This window comes from Panthera leo, chromosome D1, assembly GCF_018350215.1.
Source record: "Panthera leo isolate Ple1 chromosome D1, P.leo_Ple1_pat1.1, whole genome shotgun sequence".
NCBI classification, from domain to species: Eukaryota; Metazoa; Chordata; class Mammalia; order Carnivora; family Felidae; genus Panthera; species Panthera leo.
Genome location: NC_056688.1, coordinates 108,863,999 through 108,886,521, shown reverse-complemented (window position 1 = coordinate 108,886,521; position 22,523 = coordinate 108,863,999). Strand labels below are relative to the sequence as shown.

General features: G+C 49.1%; 2 protein-coding genes across 3 annotated transcripts in view; both read right to left on the bottom strand.

Moving 5' to 3' along the window:
• Positions 1–3,737, bottom strand: part of PACS1 (phosphofurin acidic cluster sorting protein 1) — a 152,769-nt gene extending 149,032 nt beyond the window's left edge. The window contains exon 1 of the mRNA XM_042905693.1: positions 3,200–3,737. Within this exon, the coding sequence (XP_042761627.1) occupies positions 3,200–3,549 (350 nt within the window). The 5' untranslated portion in view covers positions 3,550–3,737. The remainder of the gene's footprint in view (positions 1–3,199) is intronic.
• A 1,668-nt stretch (positions 3,738–5,405) lies between these two features.
• SF3B2 (splicing factor 3b subunit 2) lies at positions 5,406–21,344 on the bottom strand. 2 transcript variants are annotated; one of them, XM_042905266.1, is made up of 22 exons: positions 21,165–21,344; positions 20,939–20,985; positions 20,561–20,638; positions 19,551–19,799; positions 19,284–19,331; positions 17,229–17,346; positions 16,621–16,721; positions 16,217–16,313; positions 15,944–16,035; positions 15,340–15,555; positions 15,053–15,190; positions 14,806–14,886; positions 14,363–14,590; positions 13,439–13,588; positions 12,684–12,773; positions 12,464–12,571; positions 11,108–11,215; positions 10,685–10,827; positions 10,500–10,601; positions 6,249–6,348; positions 5,973–6,158; positions 5,406–5,652 (listed from the first exon to the last, which is right to left on the bottom strand). In XM_042905266.1, exons 1-22 carry the CDS (start codon positions 21,295–21,297, stop codon positions 5,581–5,583), a joined length of 2,685 nt encoding a protein of 894 aa, XP_042761200.1. In that variant the 5' UTR covers positions 21,298–21,344; the 3' UTR covers positions 5,406–5,580. The 2 variants fall into 2 exon arrangements, with proteins under 2 accessions (XP_042761200.1, XP_042761199.1); XM_042905265.1 differs by having other exon boundaries at positions 19,284–19,334; positions 21,165–21,343.
• Positions 21,345–22,523: the final 1,179 nt, after the last annotated feature.

The window sequence follows — 22,523 nt, the reverse complement described above, 5'->3', positions numbered from 1 at the left end:
ACACGGACACACACACACACACACACACACACACACACACACACGGCAGAGGGAGAGAGAAAGAGAATCCCAAGCAGCTCGGAGCCTGATTCCACGATCCTGGGAGCGCAACCTGAGCCAAAATCAAGAGTTCGACACTCAACTGACTGAGCCACCCAGGTGCCCCCAATTTAGTTACTTTAAAGCCAACTATCAGTATTCTCTCCAACCATAAAATGTTTTTAAAAAATACTACAGATTCTGAAGGAATTTAGTAGATGTTAAATAAGAGCAGAGTAAATACTTGAGAAACAACTAGTACAATGTTCATCTTTATTTAAATATCTAATAAAGGGAAAGGTTTTTTTTTCCCTGAAAAGCAAATTATATTTCTACTGGGATCAAGAAAAGGAAAGTGACCTTCCTAACACACAACTTTCAACTCTCTCTTCTCTGTACTAGGTAGAGGAACACATTTGCTAAAACTGAGTCCCACAGCATATATATACACATATATATAGCCTTAGATCCACAATCATGTTCACATTTCTTAAGTGCACGTTTCACACGCTTCTCACTTGAGTTACACGAGACAAGAACGTTAATCTTAGACTATCTACAGAGTGCTGTACACAGGTTGCACATTGCCAATATATTTTAAACAACATGAACAAGTAAACAAGGAGACCTCAAATTAACCAGATGACTCTAGTAATTGGAAGGGCCAATAGCGGACATTTTCTCCCCACAGGGTGTTATTTTCCATCCTGCAGATAAAACAGCATGCTCCAAAGAGCACAAGTGTTCCACAAGGAGCTGGGAGGCACAGGGTGATAGCTGAAAAACAAAGTCAGAGCAGGACAGCTGACAATCTCAAAGACTCGTTAGTAGACATGACAACTGCATGCTCTCGGCAGGGGCAAACAAGCCAACCAAGCCTCTCACACCAAGTTAGCGTAGTAATTACCGATTTACTCAGGAAGATGGGCAGTTTCTTTGGCTAATAATTTATTACATAAGACTTCTCAGTGACCAACAGGTGCAGAAAAAAAAAAAATCAAAGATTTTATTTATCAGTGATTTTATTTATCTCCCTCTGTTGCACAGCAGCTTCTTCCCAGTTGGCTCAATGCCTTTTCAATCTAACAAGCTAGAGAAGGCAATTGTCCAGATGTCACCTGTCAAACATAGCGATAGATGTAAACGAAGAATGGGCAAGCATGTATTACTAACACTGGACCAACGTGGGAAGGGGCACAGTGCTTTTACGTTTGAAAGTAGATTAGAATACTTCAGCTACAGACGGACCTACCTAGAAAGAGGCCTGCTAAGGACCATTACACACTAAACTCCCACTTGAGTTTGGTGTTGTGCTAGGGCACTGGCCAAAACAAACTAAACTAACATGGCTTCTGATTACCCTAAAAGAAGGGCAAAGAAAAAAAAGAGCGTAAGTCAGTGAGGTAAATGCTGAAACACAAAGGACATGAAGAGTGAGGGAGGAGGAGCACGAACAGGGCACAATTTAGCATTATCTAAAAAAGTTTCAGATGTATACCCTGCAAATAGCAATTCCACCCCTACATATAAAAACAGAAAGAAACTTTTGCAAGGATCACTAGGAGTCCTGGGCAAAACTATTTACGGCATTATGCTCCCATTAACTAACAAGAAACAACCCAAAATATTCACCGAAAAGAGAAGTATGATATAGTCATAAAATGAAATTATATCCGTTAGTGAAAATATTTAAACTACAGCTACCATACCCCACTGACAAGTCCCACAAACTTAATGTTGAATTAAAACACACACACGCACTAAGTCACAGAGCACATACAGTATGATAGCACTTATATAAACTTCAAAAACACCCTAAACCATATTGTTTACAGATGCATGTATGCAGCAAAACTGTTTTTAAAAGACAAGGGAAATAATAAACACACAATAGTGTTTACCTTTGTGGGGGGGGGGGGAAGTAGTGCATGTGGTCAGGAAGGGGCATCCTGAGGGCCTCATTCAACATAATTTATAATGTTCTGTTTCTTAAACGGAGTCAAGTATAGAAATGTACTTTTCATCATTTTGTAAAATACCCTAACCAGGAGATATATTTTTGTGTGTGTGTCTAATTTTGTATGCATGAAATGATTCAAAATAAAGAGAGAGGGAAATAAATAGAGTTGAGGCTGGAACCAGACAATGCTTCTTAACCCCTACTGACACGTCCATCTACCCAAGGCTGGGCTAAAAGAATAAGGAGTGGGTCCAAAACTCCGAGACAACAGAATCAGCTCAGTTTAGAGGTGACAAAAAGATCACCTCCAGGCACTTTTCTGGGCTTCCCAGGCGAAACCAGCTCCCCAGTGTCTGCTCAAGGGCTAAACTGTAAGACACTGCACACTGTCCCCAAAGAGTTGGAGAAAGGCTGCTTTGCCAATACGGAAACAGAAAACATCACAAACTCGGGCATATTTTACCAATGAAAGGAAAGTCCCCAGATGGTTCCAACAGGCAGAGGAATGGATTGAATTTAGGAACAAGGCAGTAATTTTATGTAGCCCTGCAAGGCTAAGAGAATTTGTGACTAGCTACTGGGGAGGAGGAAGGGGATGAAAAATACAATTAAAGACACACTAAATAGGGCTTTTACAAGAGCACAGAGGCCGGGGCAGAATGTGTGTAATCTGAAGCACAAATGAACGTGTGTGTGTGTATTGAAGACCAACTAGAAGCCTCCAGGGTTACTATATGGGCTTTATCTGGCAGAAGGTGACAACCGACTTTGGCACACGCTGAGTATATTGGGAAATAATAATATCAAAGGACATCTATGTAACATATGTACAGCCCACGGGCGCCAACGAGGCAGGGAACAGAGGCAGTGACATTCGCGGGGAAACTGACCGTCAGGAAGGCCGGATTCGGTCAGATCAACGAGAGAAGGCCCAGGGCTGAGAGTCCAGGAGGCCCCAATCGGGGGAGAGGAAGAGGGTGGTCCCGGCCCGAGGCAGAAGGTGGGGCTGCCAGGAGAGGGCGGGGTCCCCGCAGGAGGAGTCCCGGGAGGCCCTCCTAGAAACAGGCCGGGCAGCCAGGGGGAATCCAGGGAGGGGGGCGCTCCCTTGGGCGCTGGGACGGAGAGGAATGAGAAGGCGGGGGCCTGTCACAGACCTGGCCCTGCGGCCCCGAGGGCCCGGTCCCCCCGCCCGCCGCTCACCTGGGCACGCAGCTGGACGAGCTCCGGTCCACCTCCCAGGTGGCGTACAGGTTCATCTGCACGGGGGCGGGGGTGCGGCCTGGCCCCGGGCCGCCGGGAGGCGCGGACCCGGAGGCCACCGCGACGGCCATGGAGGTGGAGGTGGACGAGGACGAGGAGGAGGCGGCCGCCGCCGAGGTGGACGAGGACGACGAGGTGGCCTGGGCCAGCTTGGGGGGCGTCGGCTGCTGAGGCGGCGGCTGCTGCGGCGGCTGCTGCTGTTGCGGGGACTGGGCGACCCCGGAGCCCCGCTGGCCGCTGCCGCCCCCGGCGCCTCCAGGACCACCGCCCGCCCCTCCGCGTTCCGCCATGGCCCGGCCGGGGGTGGGGGGCGCGGGGATAACGGGGATCGGGGCGACGCAGAGAGGACGCCCAGGCTTCTCCCACGGTGGCGGCGAGGGCTCGACTCGTCTCCTCAGCCCGCCCGCCCGAGCGCGCGAGCGAGCGAGCGAGAGGCTGCACGCACGCGCGGGGCCTCTCGGCGCGCGGTCCTCGCGCTCGCCCGCCGCTGCCTGTTGCGGCTCGCGCCGCCGAGACACTGGGTGGGCGTGTCCGGGGGGGCGGGGAGCTCTGGCTCGCGCCGGCCCCACCCAGCGCCAAGGGGCGGGGTTCGCGCTCGCGCCCGCGCCCCAGGGGAGCCTGTGGGCGCGCTCTTCTAGCTTCCCTGGAGAGGAGGCCTCGACCCCGGCTGGCTCGGCCAGACCCTCCCCTCAAATCCGCAGTGCGAGCGGCAGCCAGCCGGCCCGGTCCTCCCCTCCCCCGTCGTGCTCTCTGCAGCAACAGCCAGGCGAGCGGAAACTCCGCTTTTCCGGGGCGCGGCCCCGGCTGGGGTTGCGGGGGGGGGGGGGGGGGGTGGCCTGACGCGGGAGCGCGCCTCGGGCCCCTTGGGTCCCCGGAGCCTACAGAGAGGCCGAATCCCGCAGCATCGCGGCATCCTGCTTGGCCCCTGCTCTGCCGCCCCGGGGTTTCTTCACAACCTACAAAGGGAGCGGGTGGCGACTCCACCGTCGGCCCGGTGCGTCTGTGGGCCGTGAAGTTTCCGTCCCTGCTGCTCTCCATGGAAGGCAGGGGGCTCAGGGACCTGGAGTCCAAAAGGCCCTGGCAAGGGTGAATTACGAACCTAAGCCCTGGCCCACCTGGAGCCACCCTTCCCCCCCATGAAGCATTATAGAGTCCCAAGCCCCCCCCTCCCTGCCCTCAATTGCTTCCACCTGTAACGTTTTCTCTGCTTCACCGTTTAATTTCTAAAATCCTACTCCCTCAAGGCCTACCCCGATTGCCACGTCCAACATGGGATCTCCCACACTACCACCCACATCCATCACCTCCAGAAACCATCTTGAAGTCTCCTGACATCGACGTCTGTTGCTGCACTTCCAGCAAAGCAACGCCAGTAGCACCATAGCAGAACTTCTCTCCCAGCACCCGGCAAATGCCCGTTGGGCCCCTTAAGTCCAACCTAGTCTAGCCTGTTGGGAAGACTTCTGAAGACCAGAAGACTAGAACCTGGAGAAAGCAAGCTCCCCCTCCCTCCCCCTACCAAACTTAGAGGCTGGGTGGCTGAAACCACCCAGGGATTCACGGGGACTCCAGACAATCTAGATTTGGGGCTGTGTTCTCTCCCAGGTAAGGACTTAAGACTCTTGGCCACAGGTCTATTAGGAAGGCCTGACCTGGCCTACTTCCCAAGCCCACTGCACTTCCTCAGCCCAGCCAGGGTGCTAAGCTGGCTATTTTTAGTCCCCAAGGACAAAGTAGTAAGGTCAAACCAGACCTAGAGATACTGGCCCCAGAGCCTTCCTACAAAGGCAGCTAGTGGTGAAACAATTTCAGCATGGCTTTGGAGTTATCACCAGTCTCAACTGCAACATCTGACCCAGGTGCATGCCCCTGGCACTGGGGCAGCCCCGAGGTTGCAGAAAAAGCCCATTTTTTAGTCCCTTTGCCCGAGGGGATTAAAAGACACCTGGGTGGCTCAGTCAGTTAAGCATCTGACTCTAGATTTCAGCTCAGGTCGTGACCTCACCATTCAAGCCCCACGTCAGGCTCCGAGCTGACAGTGCAGAGCCTGCCTGAGAGTTTCTCTCTCTGCCCCTCCCTCTCTCTTTTAATAAATAAACTTAAAAAAAAAAAACACACATAAAAAAACGAAGGAGGATCAGAAGTGTTACATATGCACCTCTTTCCTTGGGAAACAGCTTTATTTACAAAACAGATCTAAAATAAGAACATGAAATGACAAGCCCTTGGGAACTGTGGGAGAGCTGGCTCTCGGGGACCATGTGTGAAGCCCAAGCATCCAGACAAAGAGCTGAAAGGAGGGCCAGGTATGCGAGGGGGACCTAAAATTTGAACTCCTTATATTTCTTGCTGCCCCCGCGGCTGTCCTGGGGCTGAGCTTTCCGTTTCTTTTGCTGGAGGAGAGAAAGAGAAACAGGTTACAACAAGTGAAACAACCCACTGATCCCCAAGACAAGGGTGGGCAGCCTGACTCAGCCACACAGATCTGTGGAAAAAAGTGCTAAAACTGGATTCTCAGACTTGGATGAGCTCCCCTCCCTGTGCCTTAGTTTCATCATCCTTAAAGAGGGCAGCCCACCAGAGGATTTCTAAGGTTTCCAGCACCAGGGAAGCTCAGGGCAGCAGACAGAGAGGACACCACTCCACTGAAAAAGGAGTCCCTCGTACCTAGTTCCTGGCTCACACCCAGCCGGGTTCCCCTGTGACCTCCTACCTTCTGTTTGGCAGCATGCTCAGCCACCATGTCACTGAAGTCTTCCTTCTCCACCTGTGCCTGCTGCTCCCGCACATGCTCCTCATACTTCTGGGTCATGGCCATGGGATCCAGCTCCAACTCTTCAGGTGCCAGGGCCACTTCCACACCTTGCAGCTCAGGAGCTGGGCCCTTCCGGCTCATAACCTAGAAAAGGGATCAGAGTCTTGTCATCTACAGAGAGGCTTAGAAGACTTAGTTTCCGCCCCCTTTTCCAGCCCCCAAAAGAATACTCACTGTGGACATGTCATAGATATGGGTTGATCCCATCATGGCTCCCCCAACAGTGGCCGTTCTCTTCTCTGGTAACACGGTGAACAGCTGAGGTGTCTCACTTCTGCAGAGGACAATGGGATCAGGCCCAAAAAGGAAGGGATAAAAGGGTTTCCAGAAGAGGAAGCAAAAAGAACCCAGCTCCCGGAAGAGATTCCAAGACACCCAGAGGAAAAGCAATGCCTAGGCCGCCTCTGCAGGTCATGGAGACCCACAAGAAGAAAGGATTGTGTCAGTGGGGAGAGGGGTGGGATGGCACTGATTCTAGGAAATATAGCCTGGAAGGAAAACAGAGACTGAGTTAAGGGATCCCCTGAACCAAGTTTAGAGGATCAGAGTCCAAGATTCCCACACGTGAAGAAGGGCTAAGGGTCAGGCTTAAAGTTTCTGAAAGAACTCTGGTACACAGAAGAAGGCAGGAGAGAAGACACTACAATAGCTCCTGCCCAAAGTTGTACCTGGGGTTCTAACACAGAGAACTTAAACTTCCAATACTTCCTAGGGTGCAAGAACCATCCAAGCCAGTCTTACCTAATCCTTGTTCCCTATACTCCAACCATAGTACCCTTCTTTCTTTTCTTCCTTGAATATGCAAAGCCTGAGACTTCTGCTTCTGGAGAAGGAGTAAGAGGGACCAGATTTACCCTCCCACCTGAAACGACCAAAAAATGGGCAGAACACAAGAAACAAAGGACATGGGGTAACAAAGGGGAGCGACTCATGAGAGACAGGAAACAAATGAGGTGCGTCCTTCAGTTGCCCTGTCTACTGCAGTGAGAGAGTCTGCAGGCCATGAAACAAGGAGGGGGAACCCATGTAGAGCCCAGAGGACTTCATGAGTTGAAGGGATGAACCCCAAAGTCCACAAAGGCCTAGGCAGCTACAGATCACAGGACAGAGTCTTAGGGAAGAGACAGCAGCACAGAGACTTGAGAACTCAAGAGACCTAAAGAGGGCCCTCCTCAAGTACTCAAGGGAGTACTCTGTGTGAGGAAAGTACCAGAGCCAGGGAAAGAACCACCCACCTGAAAAGCAAGACTTGAGATAATCAAACTGTTTCCAAGTACCTCGATGGTGTTCCTGAACAAAGCTGAAGATTTGTAGAAATACAAAAGAGGGGCGCCTGGGTGGCTGAGTCAGTTAAGCGTCCGATTTCAGCTCAGGTCATGATCTCACCATTCATGAGTTCGAGCCCCACCTCAGGCTCTATGCGGACAGCTCAGAGCCTGGAACCTGCTTAGGATTCTGTGTCTCCCCCTTTCTCTGCACCCCCCCCCCTTAAAACATTAAAAAAAATTTTTTTTAAGTAAAAAAAAAAAAAAAAAAAAAAAAAGATACAAAAGAACCCTGGGCCCAACAAGGTAAATTTCACCAAGTCTGGCCTTCAAACAAAAGTAAACAAGCATGAGCAGCAGCAGAAAACACAATCCTTAATGAGGAAAATAATTAATCAATTTAAATCAACCCAGAACCAGCATGTTATTATAACTGCCTGCCATCTGGTTCAAAAATAGACACCCAGAACATATGAAAAGATCCAAATCATACGGCTAGAGATGAAAACGACACTGGATGGGATTACTGTCAGATTAGAACCCACGGAAAAAACTTGAAGAAACAGGAATAGAAATTTTCTAAAATGAAATACAAAGAGAAAAGGGGTATTTTGAAATGAGCAGAGCATTCATGAGCAGGAGGGCAACTTCAAACAGACCTAATACATGTATAATTGGACTTGCCAAAGGGGAGGAGAAAGCAAAGGGAACAGAAAATATATTTGTAGAAATAATCAGAGTTTTTCCAAAATTCATAAAAATGATTAACTCACAAATTCAAGATACTTACCTAACCCCACACAAAGAAACATGAAGAAACTACACCATACCACACAGAATTAAATTGTTCAAAATGGGGAAAGAGAAAATCTTAAAAGCTGCCAGAGATAAAAGGACACATTATATACAGAATAAAGGAAGGAATGGGAACGCAAGCTGGTGCAGCCACTCTGGAAAACAGTATGGAGGTTCCTCAAAAAACTAAAAATAGAACTACCCTACGACCCAGCAATTGCACCACTAGGCATTTATCCACAGGATACAGGTGTGCCGTTTCGAAGGGACACATGCACCCCCATGTTTATAGCAGCACTACCAACAATAGCCAAAGTATGGAAAGAGCCCAAATGCCCATCGATGGATAAATGGATAAAGAAGATGTGGTATATATATACAATGGAGTATTGCTCGGCAATCAAAAAGAATGACATCTTGCCATTTGCAACCACGTGGATGGAACTGGAGGGTATTATGCTAAGTGAAATTAGTCAGAGAAAGACAAAAATCATATGACTTCACTCATATGAGGACTTCATTGTTTCACTATATGCCAAGTAATTTGGATGTAAATTTTAAAAAATTAAAATTAAAAAAAATTCTTAAAAAAAAAAGAAGGAAAACAGACTTCTCATCAGAAACAATGCAAGAAAGTCACCACAGCAACATCTTTAAAATACTGAAAGAAATAAAAAAATTTAATAAAACACTGTCAACCTAGAATCCTATACCTGGCCAAAATCTTCCAAAAATCTTTGAGGAGTACCTGGGTGGCTCAGTCAGTTAAGCCTCTGACTTAGGCTCAGGTCATGATTTCACGGTTCATGGATATGAGCCCCCACAAAGGGCTCTGTGCTGACAGCTCAGAGCCTGGAGCCTGCTTCAGAATCTGCGTCTCCCTTTCTCTGCCCCTCCCCCTGCTCGCCCTCTGTTCTCTGTCTCTCTCAAAAATAAACATTAAAAAAAAAAATTCTGGGGCACCTGGGTGGCTCAGTCAGTTCAGCATCCGACTTCGGCTCAAGTCATGATCTCACAGTTCGTGAGTTCAAGCCCCATATCGGGCTCTGTGTTGACAGCACAGAGCCTGGAGCCTGCTTTGGATTCTGTGTCTCCCTCACTCTCTGCCCCTCCTCCACTCAGGCTCTATCTGTCTCTCTCTCAAAAAAAAACACTTAAAAAAAAAAAAATCTTTCAAAAGGACAAGTGAAAAAGTTTTGAGACTGCCAACACTTGAAAGAATTCATGACCAGCAGCCACACAAGAAATGCTGAAGGAAGCCTTTGTACACAAAGAAATGAAAGATCACTGAAAATGGCAATTACATAGCTTAATATATGACTAATTATGTAAATCTCTCTACAAGATAACTTAAAAAAAAGATAACTGACCTTTTAAACAAAAATAACCACAGTGTAGGATTTATAACATGTAACAGTAAAAAGCGTGACAACAGTACAAAGGTTGGGAAGAGAGAAATAGAAGTGTGCTGTTGTTAGGTGCTTGCTACTCTCCAGAAGTGGCATATCACTTGAAGGCAGACTGTGATAAGGATGGATATTATAAACCCTACAGCAACCGCTAAAAATAACAAAACAGAGCTTAACAGTTAGTAAGTCAACAAAAGAGATAAAATGGAGTCATAAAAAATGTTCTATTGAGGCGCCAGGGTGGCTCAGTCGGTTAAGCATCCGATTTCAGCTCACGTCATGATCTCGCAGTTCACGAGTTCAAGCCCCATGTCAGGCTCTGTGCTGACCGCTCAGAGCCTGGAGTCTGCTTAAATTCTGTGTCTCCCTCTCTCCCTCTCCATTCCCTCTCTCTTGCTCTCAAAAATAAATAAACATTAAAAAAAATGTTTTTAATATTCTATCAATCTAAAACATAGGAAAATGGGAAGATGGAACAAAGAACTGTACAGGCAGAAAAGATTATCTCATGGAAAAGGGGTCAATTCACCAAGAAGACTGGACAATCCTACACATTTATGTCCCTAATAAGAAAAGTTCCATGGCAGGACCATGTGAAACCCATGCCTGTCTTAGGCACTTCTGGTTCCTCCTGCCCCAGATCACCCTGTGGCTGGCTCTTTCCTAACATTCAGCTCTCAGCTCAAATACCTCATCAAGGCTTTCCCAAAGACCTCCCCACCCCCCAAATCTCTCTACATCCCATTACCTAGCTTACTTTGCTACACCATCCTATCTCCACCTGAAATTACCTTGTTCTCTAATGAACTGCTTACCAAGCGTTTTTCACTGCCTAGAGCAGTGCCTGGTGTTCAGTAACGGATTCACAAGGGAAGGAAAGGGGGGGAAAGTCAGCTGGCCAACCCAGAGGCTGAAGGGAAAAGTCCTTCCCTCTCAGCCCTGCCTGGCTCCCTCACCCGTCCATCGCTTCCTCAATCTTCTTCTTCCTCAGCTCGATGAGCTCAGGGGTCTCCATGCCAGCCGGCACTGACGAGAACCCTCCAGGAGTGATGAGGCCACTGTGAAGACAGAAACAAGCTCTGAAGTAAGGAGAAGGCCCGCAATGCCGGACTACTTTAGAGACAGACCCTGCTCTCCCCACCTGTCTGCAGGGGTAATAAAGCCTGTCTCATCTGGTTTATCTTCATCACTTTCTTCCTCTTCCTCTTCTTCCGAAGACTCCTCATCGGATGGCTCCAGCTCCCCCCAAGGGGTCCTATCAATCTCTTCCTCCTCGGTCTTGGTCTGAAAGAGATCATTCATTCATTCAGCAAATGTTTACTATAAGCCTATCACGTGTCAAGCTGTTGCAAACTGAAAGAATATAAAAGTAAACAGACAGACAACAGCCTCCGCCTAAGGAGAGCTCATAGTCTAGTGGAGAGCCTGCAACACAGCTCAGGAAATGCATACCCTTTTTCAGACTTTGAAACTTCAGAACACCCAGCTCCTCCCTCATAATGAATCTATAAACCAACTGTCTCTAAACTTCATGACCTCAAGTTAAGACAGTCATGGTCTATACCTGAAATTCAGCAGCATTGGTTCCGAACACATCACCGTAGAGTGGCTTCCCAGTCTCATCTACTGGGGGTTTGCCCCAGCCACCAGCGTGGTACCCAAAGGAACAGCTCTGCGAGACAGGAAATGCAAGTCAGTTCTGCTCCTAAGCTCCAAAACCCTGGAGCTCTGAAGCCCTGGAGAAAAGTCACACTACAAAGAATAGAAACTAGCACTTGGCAACTCTGGAAACTATGATTTCAGACAAGAATTAAACATCATAAAGCATTATAAAGCAAAAGTAATGAGCAACAAAAATCCAGAGGCAATAGGATGGGAAGATGGGAAGCAGAAAGTAGACTAATAACCTCAGCCTTCAGGGTAGAGCCCATGCTGTCTCAAACTAAAAAAAGTACTTTAAACAACAGAACTCTAACTTCTTCCTGATTTTTTCCTAACTTTGAAAATTCTCTCTCTCCCTTTTCCCCTCTCCTGGGCTCTCACGTGCTCTCCCTCTTTCTCTCTAAAGATAGATAAACAGAAATTTCTTTAAATGTTCGTTTATTTTTGAGAGAGAAACAGAGCACAAGCAGGGGGGACAGAGACAGATGGAGACACAGAATCTGAAGCAGGCTCCAGGCTCTCAGCTGTCAGCACAGAGCTCGAGGCTCGAGCTGCGGGGCTCGAGCTCACGAACCGTGAGATCATAACCTGAGCTAAGTCGGATGCTTAACCGACTGAGCCGAGGCAGAAGTTTTTATCTGAAGTTTAACAATTCCTTCTTTTCACTTTAATGAGTTTGCTATCTATTAAAATTTTTACGTTTATTTATTTTTGAGAGACAGAGAGAAACAAAGCATGAGCGGGGGAGGGGCAGACACAGAGAGGGAGACACAGAATGCAAAGCAGGCTCCAGGCTCTGAGCTGTCAGCACACAGCCCAAAGCAGGGCTCGAACCCACAAACCGTGAGATCATGACCTGAGCCGAACTCGGTGCTTAACCAACTGAGCCACCCAGGCACCCCATTAAAATTGTTTTAATTTAATGCTTCATGTTTAAAAATGAAAACTTAATGCCATTCTTGAGATAAAATTATTTCTATCAATGTATGTATCTGAAACACATTTGCCAAATTTTAAATCTTGACTATTTCTGAGTGATGAAATTATGGGTGATTTATTTTCATCTTTGACCTTATTAAATCTAATTAACTATTTTATGACGAGCATGTCAGATTTTTTGAAAAACAAAAACTATTACCCTTTTTTGGGGGAAGAAAAAAGAGAAAGAGAGACATGGTGGGATGAGAGAAGGAAAACTACATCATCCTCTAGTTAACAAGCAGGGGCAGCTAAAAATGAAAGAAAGGACAGTATTCACCTCGGGGATGGGGGAGTTCAGCCCAGGAATTTTCAGGTTGGGGTACGACGGGGGTGGTCCATATCGCTGCATGGCAATCAGCCACGGGGGAGGGACCTTGTGGGCATTCTGCAGGAAAAAGAGAACAGGATATCATCTGCCCAACCCTGTCCTTTGTCTCCCTTCTGCCCTAATTCCCACCCTCTTCTTGGCTTCCCCAGTCAAGGTAACTGGCACTCACTGGTCCTACTGGCATCCCCAAGGAAATCCTCAGCTCATCAGACAGATCTCCTGGCTTCTTCTCCTTCAGTCGTGTTTCAAACTCCTTCCCCTGAGAAAAAAAGCAGAGCACGTTGTATTATCAATGCCAGACACACACCGGGAGTTCAATGGCAAGAGGACAAGAGAACAAAGATGAGAAGTCCCAATCCACACCAGATACAAAATCCCACTGAGGGCTGCTTAGTGCCTGTCGATTCTCAGCACTCCTTTCCCTGGCTAATGTAGGAAAAAGAAAGGCCAGGAAGGAGGGGAGAATCAAGATTTCCAGTGCTGACATTAACCCACTAGAAAAACATGGCCAGATTTAGGGCCTGCTTTCTCCTCTGTAAAATGAGGGCACTCGACAAGATCATCTCCAAGATCCTTCCACCTTGAAAATTCCCTAATATCACGGTGACTACTATTTCAAGGATCAGGAAAAAAATAAAAACTTTTCTCCCACCCTCAGTCCTAATTGTTTTATACAAGCATCCACCACTTGGCCCCTCTGTCCCTAACCAATTACCACTTTTTAAAGACATGGTCTGGATCTCTCCTCCCAAAAAACCACCTCATTTTAAGATTTCAAATTCTACTCCATCCAAGGGGAGTTAATGAACAATTCTAAGGCTGAGGGTAGGAGCCACTGCACCAGCTTAGAAAGCCTTCCCAACCAAGAGTCACACAGCCATGACCAACGGCCCAGCCTTTGCTCCCCAGCCCCCACACCCGAACCTCATAGTATAGGTCCCCGTGGATGGTCAGTTTGGGCTTGGTCTGCCACTTGAAGAAAGCATCGTGCAGTTTCTGGTAGTCAATGTCAATCTTCCCCATCTTGGGCCGAACCTTCTCTCGCATTTTGGACTTCATGGTCTTCTGTTCTTCCTGTGGAGAGTGGCAGAAGACAGGTCATAAAAGGTATTCACCAAGTCTGACACTTCCAAAGAAATAAAGAAAAACCTCATTTATGTCATTCCACAAGTCACCAAAATCCTTCCCGTTCAAACCTCTCAAACTTACATAATCCATATTGCGCAAAATCGATGTATCATATAAAATCATCCTTGGCTACGTATGTCGATAAATATTCTTTTAAGCCATCTGATCAAGAGACTGACCTCATTAGCTGCCTCCGGAGAGAACCGGGTGACCGCAGTCTAACTGGGAGGCAGTTCTCATCGCGCACTTCTGTACCTCCTGAATTTTTTGCAGTACACACAAGTATTAGCTACTCAAGGTAGATAATTTAATTTAATTTAAAAACTTGGATCTAAGAAGTTACACAGCTGCCATGGATCTCTAGCCACAAAACGTATCAGGCTCACACTGGTAACAGAAAACGGTGGAAAGGCAAAGGCAGCCTGCAGGAAAAGGAGTCACTGTGTGCAGATAGCTCAAAGAGCTGGTAGTGCAGGCAGGGGACGAACGAGGAGACAAGAGGGACACCTAGCTCGGAACACTGAGGCAAGCTCTGTCTACCCTTCACGAATTGATGCCTTTCCCTCTCATCCTGTGTCATGTGCAGTGCTGATTTCTGGAGAACGGATAATTAGTTAAGAAGTAGACGGGTTTGGGGAACAAGATTCCTGATTTTCAAACAGGCTGATATTAAGGATGTGGATCCTGCAGGGCAAATGTGAGCCCTGCCCCGTCCCTTACCTTCTCCTGCAAGGCCTCCCGCATCTCCTGGATGCCCGTGCGTTTGATGAAGTCTGGCAGCTCGAAGGGAGGCTTCTCAATGCCTCGTTTGCCTTGTAGGTACTTGCGCTTAAAACACCAGTGGCGTGGCACAGGCACAGAATTCCTGGTGGCCTTAAGGTGAACCAAGAGCTTGGGGTCCTGTGCGGTGACATCATGCATCTCCACAACGTCAGGCCGAGCCACGAGCTGGAAACCATAGCAACGTGCCGCTAGAAAGCCCCAACCTCTCAAATCTAAAACTTTCTCTTTCTCTTCTTCAAAGGACACATACCTAAGTCACCCAGGCCTCCTTCAAAACCCTCCTCCCTATCCCCCAAAGAAAACCCCTGTGGATTTCTAGGAGCTCCTCATGTGGTCTCCCGGCCAGGCTCCGGGCTCTGCTGGATCATCTAGGGTCTCACCTGCTTGAGTTCAGCCACAGTGAAGCGATTCATTCGGCGCAACTTTTTCTTGGACAACTTGGGGGCCTCGGGCTTCTTCTCCTAGAACAAAACCATCACTTCTTTTGAGCAGGACTATTAGGAGCGAATCACACTGCCCAGCTCACCCCAGAGGGATTCTCCTTTCCAAGAGTTCACCATGGTCCCTCACGGGTTGCATCTCAGCCATCTCAAGTCCCTATCTCCCCGACAGCGGAGGGGGCCTCACCTGTTCATCATCACTGCTATCGTCGTCACTGTCCTTGTGCTCCTCCTCAAAGCCCTTCTTCTTAGGGGCTGCAGAGTTCTCCAGTTTGTCGAGTTTCTCTGGCTCCTTCTCTTTCTCCTTCTTCACATCATCAGTGAGCTGAGGAGACAGATGCCACGAAAACCCCGGCTGTGTCTCTCCCTAGTTCTTGAACCCGGCGCTGGAAAGATGCCCTCCTTACTGTCTTTCCCCATCCCTGCCCCTTCCCCGCTCAGCTCTGCCCCTTCAGAGTATGCTGCTCCTTGTACCTTGAAAGCCTCAAAAATCCTCTTGAAGAAGATGAAGTTGGGCTCATAAATTTCAGGTTCTTCGGTCACGTACTCAATTTCAACATCAGCTGCCGGGGAGTCAGAGCCACGGGACCGGGTTGACTCTTTCTCTCGGTCCCCAGAGCTCTCAGAGGACGCCCCCCGGACCCGCTGGGGCTTTTTCTTCTTCTTTCGGTTCCGACGTTTCCGATTTTTCTGCCAAAATAAGGAAAACCAACTGGGTCAGAGAATCCAAGTACCATGCCTGCCGCCTAATTTCCTCATCCAATTTCCCCAAAGAGCTAAGAAAAGAGGCCTTGAAGTCAGGCTCCAAAGTTCTGCCCCTCTCAAGCTGTGTGCCTTTCAGTAAATTGCCGCACCTCTCAGAACCTCAGTTTTTGCAGCTATAAAACAAAGGCATGCACGGTACTCTGCACTCCAAAGATTTACGGCAATTAAATGAAAAAAAAAATCCCTAAAACGCGTAGGACAGAAACTGGCACAAAACAGCAGCTACTACACATCGATCACTCAGAACTGGTGTCACTTTAGTGCCCAAATACTGTCTCCTGACGTTCCTTCCAGACTCAGCTCCATCCCATACCTCTTTCTTGGATACAGACACTGTGTCCTCCTCAGTCTCTGACGCTGACTGGCCCAGGGACGAGCGAGTGTCCGTTTCCATTTCCTCTTCCTCTGTAAGGGAGGAAGGTGGCTATCAGACTCCCCACACTGGTACCCTGCCACTCGCCCGCAGTAACTCCTCTTTACCGAGAGCCAGTTTCTCTCTCAAACCCTCCTTGGGGAAGGGATGGAAGAATGCAGACTCGGCCGCAGCCTCTCTGTCCCTGCAGCCCGTGGGACACAACACACTCACCCTGCTGAGAGTTCATCTCTTCCTGGCGGCTCTCCTTCAGCTGCAGGATCTTTTCCAAAGCCTGGGGGATCTTGGGTCCCACAGAGGGGTCATCCATCTGCAACAGACAACCCAGGCAGAGGGGATGATCCCAGGATTTCCGCCTCTTGTACCAGAAAGGCTGCCAGCCAGGGGATGTCAACAGCAGACAGCAACACTGACTGCATCAAATCATCCCTCAGCTCCCCTCAGAGTGAACCTCTGCCCCAGAAATGTCTCCCAGGCCCTATTTCCTGCCATATCTTGATATGCTTTAACGAAGCATGGCTTCCTCCTTCACCCTCCCACCCCCAGAAGTCCTCCCATCTCCCAGAATTCTCCTAAACCACCCGCTCCTGTCCCTAGAAAGAAATCACCAATCTCACCTCTCTATTCTCATCTCCAGGGGGTGGCGGGGGACCACGAGGCCGGGGAACTGGGGCCCCCATGGGCAAAACAGTGGGAGTGGGGCCGACCGGAGCAGCAACTGTGAGAAGAAAGAAATGCAAGGTCAAAGGAGACAAAACACTCATTTTAAAAATTACCTTCTTTGGGGCCACCCGAGCAGTTCAGTTGGTTAAGCATCCAACTTTTGATTCGGCTCAGGTCATGATCTCACGGTTCGTGAGTTCGGGCCCCACATCGCGCTCTGCACTGACAGCACAGAGCCTGCTTAGGATTCTCTCTGCCCCTCTCCCACTCATTCAAGTGTGAGCTCTCTCTCTCTCAAAAACAAACATTAAAAAAATTAGCTTCTTTGCTAAAGGTGTGATAGCCTCCCTTAGGGGGAGGGGCTGACAGGGAGCCAGTGAGAGCTTTTGGGGTACTAGTAATATTTTGGTTCTTGGTCCGGGTGCCGGTCGCACGAGCGGTCAGTTTTTAACAATTCGTTGGACTGTACACTTACAATATACGCACTTCACGGGGTCCATACTTACGTGCAAGAGTTTTCGATCGTGTTCCTTTCCCTTCCCTTCCGTTTCCAAGGTCTTACCTCGAGGACCCAGAGGAGTGCGAACACCAATCTGACCCATGTCTTGCGGGGGCCGAGGGACCGGGGTGCCCATCTTTGCAATCTCCTGCTGCCGTTCTTGCTCCAGGAGCACAGCTGCCTGCCAGAGACATGGGAGTGAAGACACAGCTCGGAAATCCATTGAACAGACAGCCTCTGGCAAGTGGATTCTTTAAGTCGAGGAACAGACCCATGGAGGACAATCAGGGATGGCTGAGCTTGGACATCCTCACCACCTGCACCTTTCTAGACTACCGATCCAAATGGAGGAGGCCTCCCCTCCCGTCAGAAAAGGAAACCCCTGGAAATAAAAAAACAAAAACAAACAAAGAAACAAACAAAAAAACAGCCCAGGAAACTCCTGGTTCCTAAAAGAGAACTTAACACTTAGCTTAACACTTAACACTTCTCCTAAGAGAACTTAGATAGCTACACACTATCTTCTATTTTCTAACAATGGTTTTTTTTCCCCCAAGAAGTTATTCTTTTTTATTTTGAGAAGGAAAGAGAAAGAGCACACACGAGCGCGCGCAAGAGTACTAGTGGGGGAGGAGCAGAGAGAGGAAGACAGAGAAGCCCAAGCAGACTCCTTGCTGTCAGTGCACAGCTTAACTCGGGGTTCAACCTCCCAAACTGTGAGATCATGACCTGAGCTGAAACCAAGAGGTGGACAGTTAACCAACTGAGCCACCCATGTGCCCTAAGGCATTAAGTTATCTTTAAGGAACAATAAATACTTTTCTTATACCTGCTCCTCAAGATCTAGCACAATCTAGGGAAAAAGAGCACTTTGTAAACAATTCTACATTCACTCCTATTAATGCTTATTTTCTAATACTCGCAGTAACCCACTGGGAACAACTGATAAAACCCATCTCTGGGACTGAATGTCTTATGTATCATTCCCTAACTTACACCTACCACAGTCTAAATACGAATAAATGGCAAAATTAACCCAAAGTCCTCCCCAAGGTACCAAAAACGACATCACATAAAACTAATACAGATTAGCAAACTTTTTTCTGTAATAGGCTAGATAGTACATATCTTAGACTGTAAGGACTGAAAAGACTACAGTATATTCTTGATTTGTTTCCTTTTTTTAAAAATAATCCTTTAAAGATCTATAAGCTGGGGCACCTGGGTGGTTCAGTCAGTTGAGCACCCGCCTTCAGCTCAGGTCATGATCTTACATTTCAAGAGTTCAAGCCCCACATTGGGCTCACTGCTGTCAGCACAGAGCCCCCTGTGGATCCTCCATCCCCCTCTCTGCCCCTGCCCCATTGGCACTCTCAAAAATAAACAAACATTAAAAAAAAAAAAATTAAAGACAGATAAGCCATTCTTGGTGGGTGGCTCAGTCGGTTGAGAGCCCAACTCTTGATTTCGGCTCAGGTCATAGTCTCACAGTTTGTGGGATCGAGCACCATGTTGGGCTCCGCACTGGCAGCATGGAGCCTGCTTGATATTCTCTCTCTCTCTCTCTCTCTCTCTCTGCACCTCCCCACCCACATGCACATGCTCTCTTTCCCTCAAAGTAAATAAATAAACTTTAAAAAAAAAAAAGAGAGAGAGAGGCAAGTGGATGGCTTAGTCAGTTTGGCCACTGACTCTTGATTTTGGCTCAAGTCATGATCTCAAGTCTCATGAGTTCAAGCCCTGTGTTGGGCTCTGTGCTGACTGAGCAGAGACTGCTTGGGATTCTCTCTCTTTCTCTGTCCCTCCATTGGTCTCTCTCTCTCAAAATAAATAAACTTAAAAAAAATTTTTTTTTTAATAATAAGTAAATAAATGAGTAAATAGAAAGAAAGAAGAGAAAAACCACTCTTAACTCCCAAGCCCTACAAAAACAGATCACAGTCTGTAGTCGATCAACTCCTGGGCTCCAGAAAAGATGGGATTATCTGGGAGATACTAGAACTCAAGGATGAGATGACCTCCATGGAAAATCTGAATGGTGCATCATGTTTTGGACACTAAGCACTAAAGTGACAGCCAGTGGACTGGACCATGGGGCCAAAGGCTGGGGGGCATTACCCGCTTCTGCTGCTCCAACAGCTCATGTTCCTTCAGTGAATGATCTCCCTGCTTAAAAAACAAAACAAGGTTACATCGGCACCACCACCCCACGGGCCACACTGCCACAGCTCTGCTTCCTGGGGTTCTTCCAGGCTAGGGTCTGTGTTCTAGTCTTTGGTCCAGACCTGCCCTGAAGAGTCGGCCCCAGGATCCAACTCTCTCTGAGGCTCCATTTCCCCTTTAGGACCCTGAGGAGACCCAGGCCCAAGCTGACCCCTGTCCCACCTGCTTGGCGCGCTCCTCTTGCTGCATCAGCAATGCCGCCTGCTGCTGCGCCAGCTTTAGTCGCTCCTCCTCTGACAGAGCCACAGGCTCACCCACCCGGAGAGGAGGCGGGGGTCCCAAGTTTGGTGGGCGGGGTCCAACTGCCATAGGAAAGCCAAGGCCAAGGCCTGGTGGAGGTGGTGGGGGTGGCGGAGGAGGTTGTAGAGGGGGGAGTCCCATGGGTGGCGGCGGCATGGGAATCCCAGAGAGCTGTGGAGAAAAATGTGAACAGCAACTAGGAAACATTTCTCTACTGCAGATATTTGCCGGGGATCTACTGTGAGCCAGGTGCTGGGACTCAAAGTCAAATAACAAATAGTTCTTGAGCTCAAAAAGAGAATACTCCATAGCGGTATCGGTGAAACAAGATGCTAACTTTGGGGCACCAACCAATGAAAGCTATAGACTCTCTCCCCAGAAAAACATGAACACAGATTTTGCATACAATTTCAGGAGATTCAAGAACACTTCTAAAGTCCACCTGGGAACTCCTCATCCCACACACAAAAACCAACAAAACCCATCAGAGCCACTGTCCTAGAGAAAAAGTCACATCCTGGCTCAGAAAGGACATGGAAGTTGAGAAGACTTAACACAGGAGCCAGTGTGTCCCAATGACTCACTAAATGTAAAGGATATGAAACCAAATCAGGGAGTGAGCCATAACGTCTCGTTAAAAAAAACGAGAACTGTGTCCTGGAAAGGCAAAAAAGAGTTATTTCTAGCAGAAAGAGGATCAAGTCTGGCTTCCAGACTATTTAAGCTGGGATCTTAAAAGACAGACAGACTTTGGAGAAACAGACATTGATTAAGGAAGGAGGTGAGGATCATGACCAACGGAAAACTAAAGAGCTCCCAACTGTCTTTGCATTACCTCTCTGCCCAATCTGTTAGTTGCGTCCACAATACACTTAATGTGAGAGGGGCTACCTGAACAGAAGGCATCTTACAAAGCAGAACAACCTCCTTACCTGTGCCGACATGGGAGGAGGAGCTGCTTTGTCCCCATCTTCACCTCTCAGAACCGGCCGATTCAGCACGATGCCAGTCTGCAAAAGAGAAAGAACTCCAGGTCAGTCCAAGAAGAGCTGTTCCATAAAACGACATTCACTCCCATTCATTTGACAAAATTTAACCAGCGCCTGTCTGACAGAACTTGGGCTAGGCATTGAAGAGAGCTAATATATATACAGAAACGATTACAACTCGTCAGATAATGACAAGAACAGGCAAAAACGGCGAGCCCTTGCTTACTGTGTTTTGGTACATGAGAAACTAAGACCGAGTCATGACGGATCGCGAAGGCCTCCAGAAACGGCCTATCCCCACGTCCCGCCGCCAACACTTACCTGGCGGGTGTAGGTCTGCAGCCGCTCCACCAGCTCCTCGCGACTCCCTGCTGGGCAAAGCACAGGATCAATGGGGTAGGTCAGGCCGAGCAGGCCCGCCTGACCCAGTCGGGCCCCAGCGGTCCGCCTCCGCCCCTCCCCACCGCCTCCGGGTCTCCGGGGTAACCAAGCTCCGCTTCTCCCTAGGCCTACGCTGCCCCGTCTCTTGACCTCCCGATCTCCTTACCCTGGATCGGAGCTCCGATCTCTGCCAGTTTGGCCTGAAGCTCCTGGGCAGCCCAAGCGCCATAATGCCCGGGAGGTGGCGGCGGCGGCAGCTGCAACTCTCCTTTGGGAGGCTCGGGATGCTCGGCCGCCATCTTAGCCGCAGGAAGGCGCGCGACCAACCCGGAAGTTCGGGCCAGACCTGGTGCCCACTTCCCGGAACTTCCGGCAGCGTCTTACGTCACGTCCGCTGGACGGTTGGCAGGCCCCTTCGGATCCCCAGGTCCCCAGGCGGCCTGGCCGCGAAGCCTTCTGGGAGTCGTAGTACTCGGGTCCCGTTTTCCGAGGGTCCGACTCCGGGAGCCTGGATCCGAGCTGAAGCACGGGGAACACTGGGGCTGGAACGAGGGCGGGGCTATGGACGAAGATGACCCCGCCCAAAGGCGTGCTATTTGCGTCTGACCCGCCCAAGCGCAGATCAGCCTTCCGGCCCGACTCCGAGCTCTGGCGCGAGAGGCCCGGACGCTTACGTTCCTTAGGGAGTCCTAAAGGACTCATTCCCCGGCGGCCGCGGGTTGCGGGCGCCAAGCGGGAGGTTGCAGCCGATGCCTGTGATAAAACAGTATCTGATTGTCCGCCCGCCCACCCCCGGCCCACGGAGGGATGAATGGGCTGAAAGAGGATCGGAGCCGGGAAAGAAGCGGGCTGAGCTCCAGCTGCCGACCCGGGGGAAGGGCCACAGTAAAGCCCCTTTTTCCACCTATCAGTTCCGCTCAAATGTCTCTGTTAAGCTTTCTCCAGTTCCGCTCAAATGTCTCCGTTAAGCTTTCTCCCGCTTTCCTTTCCTTCCTTGGAGCTCCCACAACATGTGCAAACATCTACCATTTGTTTTAAAGCCTCGCCCCCTTTTCTCCACCTCCGCAAGAACGTGATCAGGGACTTAGTCTTTTTGCTGTCTCGCAACATCTGGCGTTCAAGAGCTGCATCGTAATGATTGATGGGGGGGGGGGGGGGGGGAACCGAACCGGTCTTTCGGGCAATGGGATTTGCGTAATTTTTAGTCCCGAAAATGAACTGAGGACTTTCTGTCCCCTCATCCCTACCGGCCTACCAGAGGAGTCGACGCTGCCTCACTTACCCTGCCACCACCAGTGGCCTGTGCGTCTGAGGGAGGAATGTGCAGATGCCCCCTGCCTGTCCAACTCCCACCTTTCCTTATCCTAATCTGTCAGTCAATTCAGTTTCTGTCCTCACCTCCGCCACTAGCTCTGAAGGTCCCCTTCCCATTTTTAGCCCTGCCCTCTCACTGACAGGCTCACTGCCTGTGTGTGTGTGTGGTGTTGGGCGAGTGAGCTGGAAAACTCAAATAAAATGGTCTCAT